This window comes from Anabrus simplex, chromosome 2 (assembly GCF_040414725.1).
Source record: "Anabrus simplex isolate iqAnaSimp1 chromosome 2, ASM4041472v1, whole genome shotgun sequence".
Taxonomy (NCBI): domain Eukaryota; kingdom Metazoa; phylum Arthropoda; class Insecta; order Orthoptera; family Tettigoniidae; genus Anabrus; species Anabrus simplex.
Window position 1 is genome coordinate 712,053,675 of NC_090266.1, and position 14,109 is coordinate 712,067,783.

The 14,109-nt window shown below is 37.2% G+C and overlaps 1 protein-coding gene across 1 annotated transcript in view; it reads left to right on the plus strand.

The window, feature by feature from the left end:
• Positions 1–14,109, plus strand: part of g (adaptor-related protein complex 3, delta 1 subunit-like garnet) — a 580,467-nt gene that overhangs the window by 474,714 nt on the left and 91,644 nt on the right. The window contains exons 22-23 of the mRNA XM_067141336.2: positions 12,911–13,113; positions 13,319–13,456. Coding sequence (XP_066997437.1) covers positions 12,911–13,113; positions 13,319–13,456 — 341 coding nt within the window. The remainder of the gene's footprint in view (positions 1–12,910; positions 13,114–13,318; positions 13,457–14,109) is intronic.

A 14,109-nucleotide genomic window follows, 5' to 3' on the forward strand; every position in this document is an offset into this window, starting at 1 on the left:
ACCCTTATTTCATAAATGATTGTTTAAAGCCCCATTTGCTATATACAAGATGTTGACCCGAACACCAGGCGAATTGGCCGTGCGGTTAGGGGCGCGCAGCTGTGAGCTTGCATCCGGGAGATAGTGGCTTTGAACCCCACTGTCGGCAGCCCTGAAGATGGTTTTTCATGGTTTCCCATTTTCACACCAGGCAAATGCTGGGGCTGTACCTTAATTAAGGCCATGGCTGCATCCTTCTCATTCCTAGCCGTTTCCTATGCCATCGTCGCCATAAGACCTATCTGTGTCAGTGCGACGTAAAGCAACTAGCAGGGGGGGGGGGGGGGGGGAATCCTACTTTCATATCAGCACACGCAAAAGAAAGTAGAAATTGCATTTAAAGATGACACTACTGGTTACATGCTTACTACAGTTCTCCCTCACTCATTTATGTTGATTTAGCAAATAGAGTTTGGATATAATAATTGAAGTAATTGATTTTTTTTTTTTTTTTTTTCTCAATCTTTTTACGTCGCTTGATTTTAATTTTCAACATTGCAGATGTAATCTTGATGATGATTTAGTGCATGCCAGCTTTTATTGGGTCGACCGACACATGGTTAGGTTGGGATATTGCGCTTGTTGCACTTCTGGTTCTGCTGCATTGTCTTCCGTTGTTTCGTTGATGTTTTGTTGATTAATTGGAACATTGATCGAGTCCCTCGGGTCAAGCTCTCGTTGATCTTTATGGAATTCTGGCATAATATTTACTTGTTTCTTTGAATGTGGAAGTTGAATTCCGGACATTTGCAGTTCGTCAGTGTGATGCTTGAAAATATATACCAGTCATCAAATTCGACCAAGCAGCAGCCGGGTTGGCCATGCAGTTAGGAGCGCGCAGCTGTGAGCTTGCATCCGGCAGATAGTGGGTTCGAATCCCACTGTCGGCAGCCCTGATGATGGTTTCCCGTGGTTTCCCATTTTCACACCAGGCAAATGCTGGGGCTGTACCTTAATTAAGGCCATGGCTACTTCCTTCCCACTCCTAGCCCTTTCCTATCCCGTCGTCACTATAACACCTGTCTGTATCAGTGCGACGTAAAGCCACTAGAAAAAAAAATTGACCAAGTAATGAAGACGTCCAAATTTTTTAATGTCAGTTCCCAATTTCCATTGTTTTTTGTTATTGGCATAGTAGTGTGCCTGTACATGTTTTCCCATGCTCAATTAATGTGGCGACGAGGCTGGAACACTGGACATTTGAAATTTGATAAGTTTCAATGCATCAGTCTTGATATGAATAGGTCATAGAATATTGTTCTGCAGGGATTTTTCCATTTTTCTGGTGCATTAATCTGTATTGAAGCAAAATATCTCGTACATTTTTGTTTATTAACAAAATATCCTCAAACGTTGCTGCTAGTCTCTTTTTGTTGAGCCTCTTGAACATTCGTTTCTGTTCAAACGTTCACGGCAGGATGACCTGGAGCAATGAATTTAAGGAAGATGGCTGCTGCTTCACAAAATTGCTAGAACTTTTCACTTGTAAAAATAGTAGCTGCATTGTCTAGAACTGTTACTTTGGGGAAACTGTGACTAGAAAACTCATCCTGTAACAATTCTATGGCCGATTATGAAGATGTTGTTAATAGGCACAGTTCAGTTTCAGTCCATTTTGATTTTGCATCATCAGACCCCCCCTCTATTCCCCTAGTTGTTAACCCTCCTGCCTGAGTAGCATCAAGCAGTAGCATGTTCCCCTCCATGCCCTTGTCTTCTCCTTCTAAACAGTCACTCCATAGTAAGTTCATACGTGTTTGGAATTGACAGGCAAGCAGACAAAGACACAGTATATGATACATTTTTAAATAGCAACTGTGAGAGCCACAAAGAAGTTATGTTTATAATAGTAGTATAATGTTTTCCTTCCTTTTGTATTAACAAAGTGGCAATTTATAAAGTTGGTTTTATTTTAGGATCAAAAGACAAGTTTTACATTCAGGTGTTTGCACGACACAAGAATTATCAGACGTCAAGGTCAAATATAATTATACATAGGAGACAATAGCATACTTCATAAGCCATTCATTAATATACCTTCATATTGAGTTTTAGTTTTCTAGAATCTTCCTTTTGTCTTATAGAGTCAAGGAAGTTTGTAAAAGTCCTCAAAGCAATGGAATAGAGGAATGTTCAACAGGAGTTGCAGATATAAACATTTACAGACACATCTATTAGAGTGGATGCTTCAATTTTGCAAAATATTTTTAATAAGTAGATAATTGGTAAATTTTTTATTTTATTGAGATTGAAAATTGGAACACTAGGCCATTAGTAACTTCCAATAATTTTTATTTAAGTTGCCATGTACAATTTTTATTTCTTAGACTTAGTTTATAATATTTTATTTAGAATGACGAATAATTTGTAATTTATTTGTAAGGAAAGATAAAATGGTGCTAACAAGTTCTTTGAATGCTTGGTAGATTATAGAGCCACTGAAGAAGGGAACATATTGGTTCTTGTAACATGTATGGCGTTTAGCTAATAAAATATTGTTATAAATATTGACTGGGTAAGTAAGTAAGTAAGTTTTAAGTTGTTGCTGATAGATTAATTTGAAGTCAATGCGCATATCAAACCATATTATGGTTAAAATAATAAACACACTTCTTCTTTACCTACTGCTTTTCCCACACCTGTGGGGTTGCGGGTGCAAACTGCGTCGCACATGTGGATGTGGCGCTGTTTTCCGGCCGGATGCACTTCCTGACGCCAACCCTATATGGAGGGATGTAATCACTATTGCGTGTCTCTGTGGTGGTTGGTAGTGTAGTGTGTTGTGTGAATATGAAAAGGAGTGTGTTGGGACAGACACTAACACCCAGTCCTCGAGCCAGAAGAATTAATCAGAAGCGATTATAATCCCCGACCCAGCCGGGAATCGAACCCGGGACCCTCTGAACCGAAGGCCAGTACGCTGACCATTCAGTAAACGAGTCAGAAAAAATAATAAACACAGTATTGCTTGCAATTTCTTATTTCAACTGCCTGAGAGCTACTTCAGATTCAAGATGTCCACTTCAGAGCAGTATTGTTGAAGCATTTGGTTTAAAATGGGGGTAGAAAATTACCTTTCTGAGAAATGTTCTTACTTCACTTCATTATTATGATTTTGGCCTTGGAATTTCAGTGACAGCTGTAAACTTCTTGGATGATTTTGAATTTGATTTTATTCAATGACTTATCTCAAATTCATTATGTCCTTGAAAAAAAATGAACATTTCTGGTGATGAAGTGCAAATCAATTTTTAGGAACTGATTGAAACGTAATAAAATTTACTTTATACTGCTCTTTTGTAGCTCTGTGTACAATGATGAGGTATTTTACTGTTTTTGCTACTTTGTTCGACGATCTTGTTGAATTCCGAAGGCCCAGTTTTTATGCTAAATGAAAGTCAATCCATCTCGTATATTCCTTGATATTCTTTTACTGTTTGAATTTCACTTGATCATTCACCAACAGCAACATGTAAATAAGCTTTACGGAGGTCCATTCGGTAGAAATAACTGGAATTGTTTAGACCATTCATTATTTTGTTGATTTTCTGGAGTGGGTAGTGTGCTTCTATGACACATTCGTTTACACCAAACATGTAATCGATGCACAGTCGCAGTCCTCCATCGGCTTTTGGTAGAATAAGCGAGGACACCCAGTTGCTAATTTCTGTCTTCATAATAATTCAGTTTTTACGAGGAATTGTTGCTCCTTTTCAACTCGGCTGAAAAGCGCATAAGGAATCTCTCTCTCCCGATGAAAAATTGGTTTTGCATTTTCTCTTATTATGTTGACTTAAACGAATTGATGCAGCTGTTGACTATTTTTGGTCACTAGTTCATTCAAGTTGATGTTCAGTTGTCGGATCAAAATTTTGACTCAAAATTACATTGTAGTCTTATGAAACAATGTAGATGTCATCAAGTGTTGATTGATCATTATAACTGATTTTTCTGTCTGGAACACATTCTTATTGTATGATTGGAATCCTATGATTGAAGGTTGTAACGGAGTACTAAATTTAAGTTTGGCAAACTGGTTATGAGGCAACATGTACGTCGAACCTATGCCAGTTTTGAATGTTACTGGTTTTCCTTCGATGTTGACTTGAATATGATAACGTTCAACATCTGCTTCTGTGGATTGATTCTGGAAACGTTTGATGCCCGAAATACCATGTTCGTAGATGGCTACTTTGTCGAGGGCATAATTGGTGTAATTTTCATTTGATTTTGATTTCTGGTTAAGTAACGATTGAAAGCATACTTTGATAACAGAACTGTTTTTCTGGCATCCAGAGCACCTGAGATTTGATTTGTCTGTTCGGCAGTCCTTTACTGCATGGTTATTTCTATGCCATCTTAAACGTGGACCTTCGATACCCAGTTTACTGTAATTGATCTTCGATTTTTGCTTTCTTGATTGAGACCGATTTTGAATTTGAGAGGGGCCATATTTAGATCAATCATGGTTCCTCCTTTGGTAATGCTTCTTCTTCAGTTTATTGTGTACCTTGTTAATATCAAGAAATGATGTTTGTATCATTGTTTTGGGGGCCAGTTCAATTTTTGAAGGTTCTAGGACTATGGCCTTCGATACAACTTCATTGAAATTTCCCAATTCAGGTTGTAATAAATGTTCTCTGATTCTGTTATCCCTAATCCCTTGAATTAAATGTGCTCGGAGGAAAACGTCTGCAGTGGCAGTCTGAAATGAAATTCAATCATCGGTATCTGCTGTTAGTAGGGCAACGTAATCGGTGATTGAATGGTGCTCAGTCTGGTATTTTGACAAAAATTTATGTTGAAATACAGAGGGGTGTGTGTGGTTTTTTTTTTTCTGTGGGTTGGTTTTTTTTTTTTCTGGTGCAAGGTTTCCTGAAAGTCATAAATTTATGGTATGCTTTTGGGTGATTTAGGTGCTAAAAGAGCTGCCAACATACTGAAATATCAAGTGCCAATTTAATTTACAGTAGAAGTTATTTGACACAATATTGATCATTATTACTTACGTCTTTCATTTCAAGGTAATGTTTAAAATGTGATTTATAATTATGAAATGGCTCTTTGGAGGGATCAGAATTTTTGGATTTAGTTAAATGTGCTATATTTACAGTTACTCTGGCATGCTTGCTCAGAAATGATTTTTGATTGCTGATTCAGTATATTTTCAAGCATTGTTTGTTGAAATTACATATTTTTTTGGATTGTTAAGCATCTATCATAATTATGTACATTGGTTATGTTGAACGATGCATTGAAATTTAATAGTATGTGTTAGGCCAGAAATAATTAATATTTTGATTGTTTTCCTGATCTGCATTAGATTTTGTAATTTGCAGTTGTTGAAATTTTAATCAACATGCTCGATTTGAGGGTTACTGGGTATTTTTTCTTAATCTTTCTTTCTCTTCTTTTTACGCTTGGCGATTGCTTTTCCCATTCATGCTGGACTACTTACTGCTTTTAACCTAGTCTTAATTTGTTATATTGTGCTGAAAATTACCCTTATGTCATAAATCGTTGTTTCTTCTTCCTCCTCCTGTTCATGGTCACTTTCACTTCAGTTATGGTATTGTTGTTTGCTTTATAACTTGTTCACTCGAACCAGTATAGATAACAGATTGAAAAATTCCTACATTCATACAAACGTAAATAGAAGAAAGTAGTAACTGCATACAAAGATGGCATTACCAGTTGCATGTTTACTGCAGTAAAGGATCATCTTCTAGCCGTAGATTTTTCATAAGCTACTTTCCAAACATTCCGACTAGTAAAACAGAACATTTAGATACAGCAATTGTTTCTTTACACTACCAGTTTTGTAACTTTCAGCTAGAAGATACTACAGACTTGGCAAGAGGTAGAATTTATATTCAGTGGACATTGGTAGGGCAGATGAAATCAACTGATGGTGTCTTAAATGTAACAGATTTTCTAAGGTGATCCTTGCTATTTTATTGATTCCCCATAGCAGTGCAGAGTGCGAGATGATTTTTAAGTCACAAAAGCAAAAATGTAGTTCAGATTCATGTGTTCTGAAATAAGCTTAAGAAAACTGTTCAGCAAGGCAAGGTTGATTTTTTTTTTTTTTTGGAAAAATTTTGTTCAAAGTTCCTGAACAGGGCTTCAGAAGCATCACTCACTGTTGGTATAGACTTTTCTTCTTCCTCCTACTATTCATGGTCACTTCACTTCAGTTATGGTATTGTCGTCTGTTTGTGCTGCTATTGTAATTAAGGCCATCGTCTAGTGCAAATAACATTAAGTACTGTGCCTGTCACATCGTAGTACGTCAATCACATCACGAGTTACGAGGAACGTGAGGTTCGCGCTTGAATCTCGGTATGTGCAACTGCTGCGTGTTTAGTCTATCTCATGCGTCGACTTCACGTTGCAATATCTCGGGATGCAATTGACCTATTGCGATGAAACAAACACCATTCCTTATGATATTTTTCATGCTAACGATTGTGCAAGAAATAAGACAGGGTGTCCATTTAAAAAATGTACGTTTATGTGGAAAATAATATTTTCTTACAATTTTGACTTGCTCATAGTATTTATTTTAATTAGCCCCTTCTCTGCCTTCATGCCCATGAAAGTCATTTTTCAATATCTCTTGTTGTTCCAGATATATTTGCGGTGAAAGCTTTAAGTGGGCCACCCTGTATACTGGGCGGTTCACCAGCTCCTTACGATTTAGCCACATTTACTACAATTCTGAAATATATCGGTCCCTCTCCCTAAACCAGGGTAATATAACTAGATGTTTCTTTACGGGCTAGCAGACAGCTGGAATCGTGAACACCCCTATTAATTAATTATGCGTACCCCGAGAGCACATATACGAAGAACACGTACCTTACAACAGGAGGTGCAAACACACACCAGGAGCAGGTATTGTATAGCCTGGAAACTGTGTGTCAAGCCTTGCAATAGCTCACTTGACAGGGGGCGGTGAGTTATGATACTGGACGGTGCTTGAAGGTTCGAATCCCACGCAAATTTTTTTTAATTTATTTTTTATTTTGCTGCCAGTTGCCTGGAATGTGGTAAGGTTGCATACTTGAAAACTTCCACAGACTTATTTCTTCATACGGCCCTGTAATGGGCCGTATGTATCGTGACAGTGTATTGAACTGGGTTGGACGAGGATGAGGAGGTGATGGTGTGTGGCTAGGACAAAGGCAGCCAGTTAGCTTTTTTTCTGTGGGACCGTGTAGAACAATTGGTCTATGGACAGGGGCAAAGCAATCCTAGTCATCTTAAACTGAGGCATGCCGATCCGTTGTGCCAGTGATATTGCAACGTGTCAGATGGACTTTACAACATCATGTGCAGCTCTATATCAACTGCGGAGGTCATCAGTTTGAGCAGGTGCTGCATCAAGACATAGGCATACCTACCAACCCTTCCGATTTACCCGCAATCTTTCCGTTTTTTTACTCTTCCGATTTTCCGATTTATTTTTAATTCTTCCTATTTTTTGACTAATATAACCTCCAGTATGGTCAATACTCTTCTCCTAGATAGATTCTTATGTACTTGAGTAATTTACCCAACCTCATTTTCAAGCGTATTTATTTCGCGAGAATATCGTCCGTCTTCGTGTATCCTGTTTCCTGCCCGCTACAGCAGTATGTGTGCTTTATGGCTGGGGATTCGGGACAGCAATCGTCCTACAAGGAAGAAAGGCTAGCGTGCGCTAGCGACTCAATTAATCGGGACGAAAGAATGAGTTTCTTATTGTGTGGTTCTCTCACTATTATTAACATTGTTTCTGTACATAATTTCGTTGGAGTTGTAGGCCACGTGTTTTTTCTAGCAGTTCTGTGCTTTTCCCCGTGTCAAAGTCATATGTTAATAATGTATGAGACATACCGATCTGTTTTGTATGTGGTAGTTTTGCGCATTTCAATGCATTTTTGTTCATTCTTACTTAATAATTTTAACGAGTTGAATGTATTTCAGGGAGTTGTATCGGTGATAGTTTCTGGTATTTTCTCTTCACATTATGGCCAAAAAACATAACAAACATTATCTCCAAGTGTTCAGAAATACGTATAAAATTAAATTTCCGTTCATTTTACAGTCTAATAAAAGAAACTATTATGTGTTTTGTTGCATGTGCTGGTGTGATATACAGTGGAACCTAATATCACGAATCACCTCGGGAGGTAAATTTTATTTCGAGTTATCAAAATTTTGAGAATATGGTTAATACAGTTTTTGAGCATGTATGAGATTGAATCGTGTATCTACGGGCTTTTACTGTATACATTATTTTTAACAGTACTTCAAATATACAAAGAAACTCTATTTTACTGCATCACTTTAATTATAACACTTATTATAGTAACCTTTTAGAAGACAGGATACAATACATACAGTAGTGAAACAAGAAACATAGCTCCATTATGCCTTTGGAAAAAAAATCCGTTAGTCTCTTCTGTTTGTTGCGGTTAACCTTTCCTTCGTTCACGTTGAAACTCCTTGTCAGTACCATGCAGCCGAGTTTCGTAAATGGAGCTTGTCATCCGCGACTTCTGGGCTTGCTTTCGTATGTGACCGCTAATTGACACCCGAGAAACAGCGACGCTTTGCCAATTTTCCGATCACTAGAAGTTAGAGTTTTTTCGGTTCCTGTCATATTAGTTCCCAGCTTCACTGTAACCCTTTCTTTACTTAACTGCTCCTCACAAACCACAAATTCCGTATTGCACAGTTAATGTTGCACAAAATTCGACTTACGGAGTATTTTTGGCTTCAAGGGAGGAAATGTTTGCTTCTAGATATCGAGAAATTTGTGTAACCGAATTTTGAATAATAGATAAATAAATACACGTGAAGAATAGGACAAACGGCCAGAAAATTTGTTACTTTGAGACGCTGAAAATTTGAGTTATGGAGGTTCAAGATATTGAGGTTCGACTGTATTATTATTATTATTATTATTATTATTATTATTATTATTATTATTATTCGTATAATGATTATTATTTTATAATTATTCGTATGTATAAATGAGAGTGATTAGGTACATTTTCTTGGAACCATTTTTATGGTTTTTTTTAGTTTAAGATTTTAAATTCAATGGTCAATTCACATTGTAACTGTAGACATGTATGCCTTTTATCCTGTCCTTTTTTTCACTTACGCCATGATGCAATATTTGTGATGAAATCCAAGAATTAAAAAATCTTCGTATTTCTTATTTCTAAAAGTTGGCAGTGTAACATCTACAAGCTACTGATTATTATTAAATGAATAAATGGTGACTTAGATAAGTATAAATAACAAGATTGGGTACCACCTGCAAAACAATTACAGGAATAATTAACTTTGTAGAACAACGAGCAACTCCCTCTCCCAAGGCCACGGTCATCAGGCTGATGAAGCTCCAGACTTACTTTACAACCGTACCTGTTGCTATTTACACCTGAAATTAACTTTAGGTAGCATGCCAGCTTTTTCCCCACTCCACTTATAAAAGATTTACCACACGTTTCACTACATCAATTTTCTCTCAAAAACAAAATAAAACACAACAGAAACCAACAATTATCATCACGTGATGAGCCTAATATAAAAATACATAAACCATATCTACAAACTATATACCACAACTGTACATAATTCTGAAGGCCAAGCTTCAAATTGATTATTCTACAGATATGAAGACTGTCCCTTCCTAACCTTAAATACATTAGCACAATGGCATCATCACCGTGGAATCTTACCACATGTCATAACTGTACAAAAAACAAATCCAGCCACCTCACTATACTGTTACTAAGCCATACACATCCACAATGTAAAATGTCTGCTGCGGGATTAATAAATAACAACAAGCATGTCGTATTATTCAAAGAATGAGCAAGTAATAAACACTTCAGCTACGTTTCCGTCAAGCTGTAATTAGTTCTGTGCACAACATATTACCTCCAAATTACTTGTATAAAAGACTGTCCACAATGTGAATTTCCTCGGCGAGGAATCCATAGTCTTACTCACAAAAGAACATGATGTAGCATCTTCCACCAACCACTCACCCGGAATGTGAATGAACGAGTAATGCACTCGTCATGACTCGGTAATTGTGCAGTAATGCACCCGTGAAGAACTCGTACAGCAAAGACTTCGCAGTGGCAATCGTCTTCAACAGCAACCTCAGTATCAGTGATCAGTAGGCATAACCGCAAACTCATGCACATTAAAAATAAACTCGTAGCACGCACGCACAATATGTTTCGTCCATCACTCCATAACAAGCAAGCTGAGAAATTCGTTGCATGCACACACACACATAGTCTCGCTCCATGTGGAGTAGCGTCTACAAAAATCCACAGGAAACAACACTACTACTGCCACATCCTCAAGCGTCTCTTGGTCAGTGCAACCTCGTTCAAAATCGGAGCTTTCAGATTGGTTACCAAGCTGCTGATCCGCAAATGGCGAACTAGCTCGTTTGTCTACATTGATGAATTATCATCTTCAGCATCCACTTCCCGGTCTAAGCCCGGGTTTCTAAACCACGTGTTGTAACACTTCCAACTGACTTCAGCTGTCTTTCCCGATGTAGCCACTGTTTTCCGTGTTGCACAATTCTTGAGCAACCTACACTGCCATGCCATGTGCAGACACTTACACAAATTAAAGTTAAACATAAATTCTTCTTATAATATTATGTTTTTACATTATAAATGAACAAAATTACATGATTTTCATGATTTCAATATTACGAATTATCTTACGAAAATTGCCTAACCTAAAAATTTGGGGATCGTACATTTGTACGGTTACAGCAGCTATGCATAGGTAATTGAAATCCTGTCAACACGTTTCCTAGCTTCCTCCTACCCAGCTCCATGCTATATGCCACCATACCAATGCCCCTTTTCAGAGCCAAATAAACAAATCAGTGTGTGGAGACTATTAGTATGCAACCTTGCCACGTCCCAGTCAACTGTCTGTAAAACAAAAACAATAAACAACTTGCATGGGATTCGAACTTTCAAGCACTGTCCACTGTCACAACACCCACCACACCCCTGCCAAGTGAGCTATTGTGAGGCTTAGACTTGCAGCGCACAGTTTCCAGCCTATACAATACCTGTTCCTAGTCTGTGTGTGCAGCTTCTGTAGTAAGGTACATATTCCTCATGTCTGTACTCATTTTACTGGTTTATTCAGGGTATTTCAAGAGATTATTCTCATTTTAATTCCCGTATTGAAAATCAATTGAAAGAAGATATATTACCACAGTTTAAGGAGAGGGGCCGATATATTTCAGAATTGTTGTAAAAGCAGCAGGATGCACAAAACTAAATCGCAAGGGGCAGGTGAACCACCCGTTATACTTAATAATGTACACTCATTTGTATCTCTTTTGCAAAGCTGGTGATGGCTTAATGAGCTAAAACTTGTACATTTTTTAAATACAATGTGTTAATCAAGTAATCTTTAAGATTGAAAGGTTGAAATCGTATATTTTTATTGAGATATTACAGACTTTGAAATATGAATTTCATTTCTTGTAGTGAGAGCAACTTGTGAAAAGGTGTATTGGAAATGGCTTCTTACATGGAGTGATACAGACAGGGAATTGTACGTACAGTAGAGGAGGGAAATAGAGCGAAACAAATAGTTGTTGAATCCTAGAAGAAGTCGTGGGATGATTTTGGTAATAGCCTGGAAAGGCTAGGTCAAGCAGCAGGGAAACCTTTCTGGGCAGTAGTAAAGAACCTTAGAAAGGGAGGGGAAAAAGGAAATAATAGGGTTTTTGATGAATCAGGTGACCTCATAATACTGTAGATCCCAGGAAATCACTGGACGGGTGGGAGGAATATTTTGAAAATTTTTTCAACATAAAAAAGAAATTCTGCTGGTGACATCATGAATGACCAAGCTTATGGGGAGGAGGACAATGATGTTTGTGAAATTATGCTTGGGGAAGTGGAAAGGATGGTGAATAAATTCCATTGTCATAAAGCAACATGAGTAGATGAAATTAGACCAGATGTTGTGAAATATAATGGGTAGGTAGGGATGAAATGGATTCATAGAGTGGTAAGATTAGTATGGAGTGGTAGTAAGGTACCTTCTGATTGGATAAAAGCAGTAATTGCACCTAGCTACAAGCAATGGAACAAGAAGGATTGCAAAAACTATCGAGGTACATCATAGATCAGTATACAAGGCAAGGTGTTCAATGGGGCTCTGAAAGGGTGCGATCAGTGGCTGAGGGTATTCTCCCAGGCTAGTAGTACAGTAAGTGAGATTGAATCAACGTGCAGCAAAGCTAATGCAGTGAGCTCGTAATTGCAGTCTGTAAGAAGGAAATTGGCTCCCGAACGTAACTATCTTTACGTCAGTCTGTTTTTAGACTAACTTTGTTTTAATGGGAGTGAAGCTGTGTTAGAAGTAATGGGCATGAAAGTAGCAAGAATTATTGCTGGTATAAACATATTGGAACAATGGCAGGAGCAGGAGATGAGATAGAGGCTAAGTTAGGAATGAACTCAATGGATGAAGCTGTACGCATAAACCAGCTTCAGTAGTGGGGTCATGAGATGGAGGAGGATAGGTTATCTAGGAAAAGTGATGGACACTGTTATGGAAGGTAAAAGAAGTAGAGGGAGACCAAGGTGATGATGGTTAGACTCAGTTTCTAATGATTTAAAGATAAGAGGTATAGAACTAAATGAGGCCATAGAAGTAGTCACAAATAGAGGATTATAGCGATGGTTAGTAAATTCTAAGGGGCTTGGAGACTGAACGCTGAAAGGCATAACAGTCTATAATACAGATGCATGTATATGTATGTATATCTTTGATTCTAGAATAAAAATGTTACTATGTTAAATTTCAGGAAAAAAAGAAAAGAGAAAAAGCACCTTAAAGCTTAAAGAAGGGTATGAAGAAGCAGCTGGAATCTCAACCCCCTCAAAAGAGATAATCAACGAGTGTCTGATAAATGAAGATTCTTTAGAAATCCACCAGGATTCAGTTCAAGAATTACCATCTCTTATACCAGCATACAGGAAACTTGCTGGGGACAAAACAGTTCAAATGGTCTGTATATTGTTTTTTTCTTTTCACATTGTTTTGACTGTTATATCCTTCAGAATATTTAGTTTCTGTGATCTGGTCTAATTTACATAACAATTTTTTTGTTCCTGTGTCTGAATATGATACAGACCATTTTGTTTGGGAAAAGTTCATGCTCATTTTTATACAATGTTTTTCATAATCTTTGTGAATTTTATATTATTTACAGATGTATGAATGTCGATTATTGCCACAAGAAACAAATGAAATAATTATTTCTGTCCTGCTGAGCAATCTTAGTCAGTCACTTGTAAAAGAACTGGATTTCAGTGTTTGTGATACTCCGTCACTGAAAATTATTAGGGAGGTAAGCTATATTTGATAGGAAGATTTTAATCTTTTATAACAAAAATCACACATTTCTTTCTTCCCTCTGCCCCCACCAATACTGTGAATGGATTTATTTATTTATTTATTTATTTATTTATTTATTTATTTATTTGTTTATTTATTTATTTATTTATAAGATGAAATAGAAAATAAAGTGTTTTTTATAGGTTTTCACCTTGTAAATTCTGTGAAGCTTGCATACATATAAATAATCTCTCGAAAAAGGAAATGAGCATGTGGTATTTTATGATCCTCACATTTATTATTTTGTGAGATTAAATTTTATTTATCAGAATATAATTCACCTCCCATGAAGATAGAAACCCTGTAGATACGCACAACAAACATTACATCTCTAAGTTCAGTTGTTTCTGGGAATAGTGTATCTGCGAGGAACTTATACAGTACCATTCGCTTATTGTTTTCTTGAGTGGTTATATAATGCAGAAAAATGTCTTCTACATCATGAACAGAAACTCTGACTTACTTATAACACACATATGGATTTAAACTGCTGTAAGACCACAAAAGTTACAACCATGTTGAGTGGGGTATTTCTTTTGACACGTTGACTGCCAGGACACATAGCTAGAAATGTGCCAGTGGCCAAAGCTTCCTTTCTACTGTGCA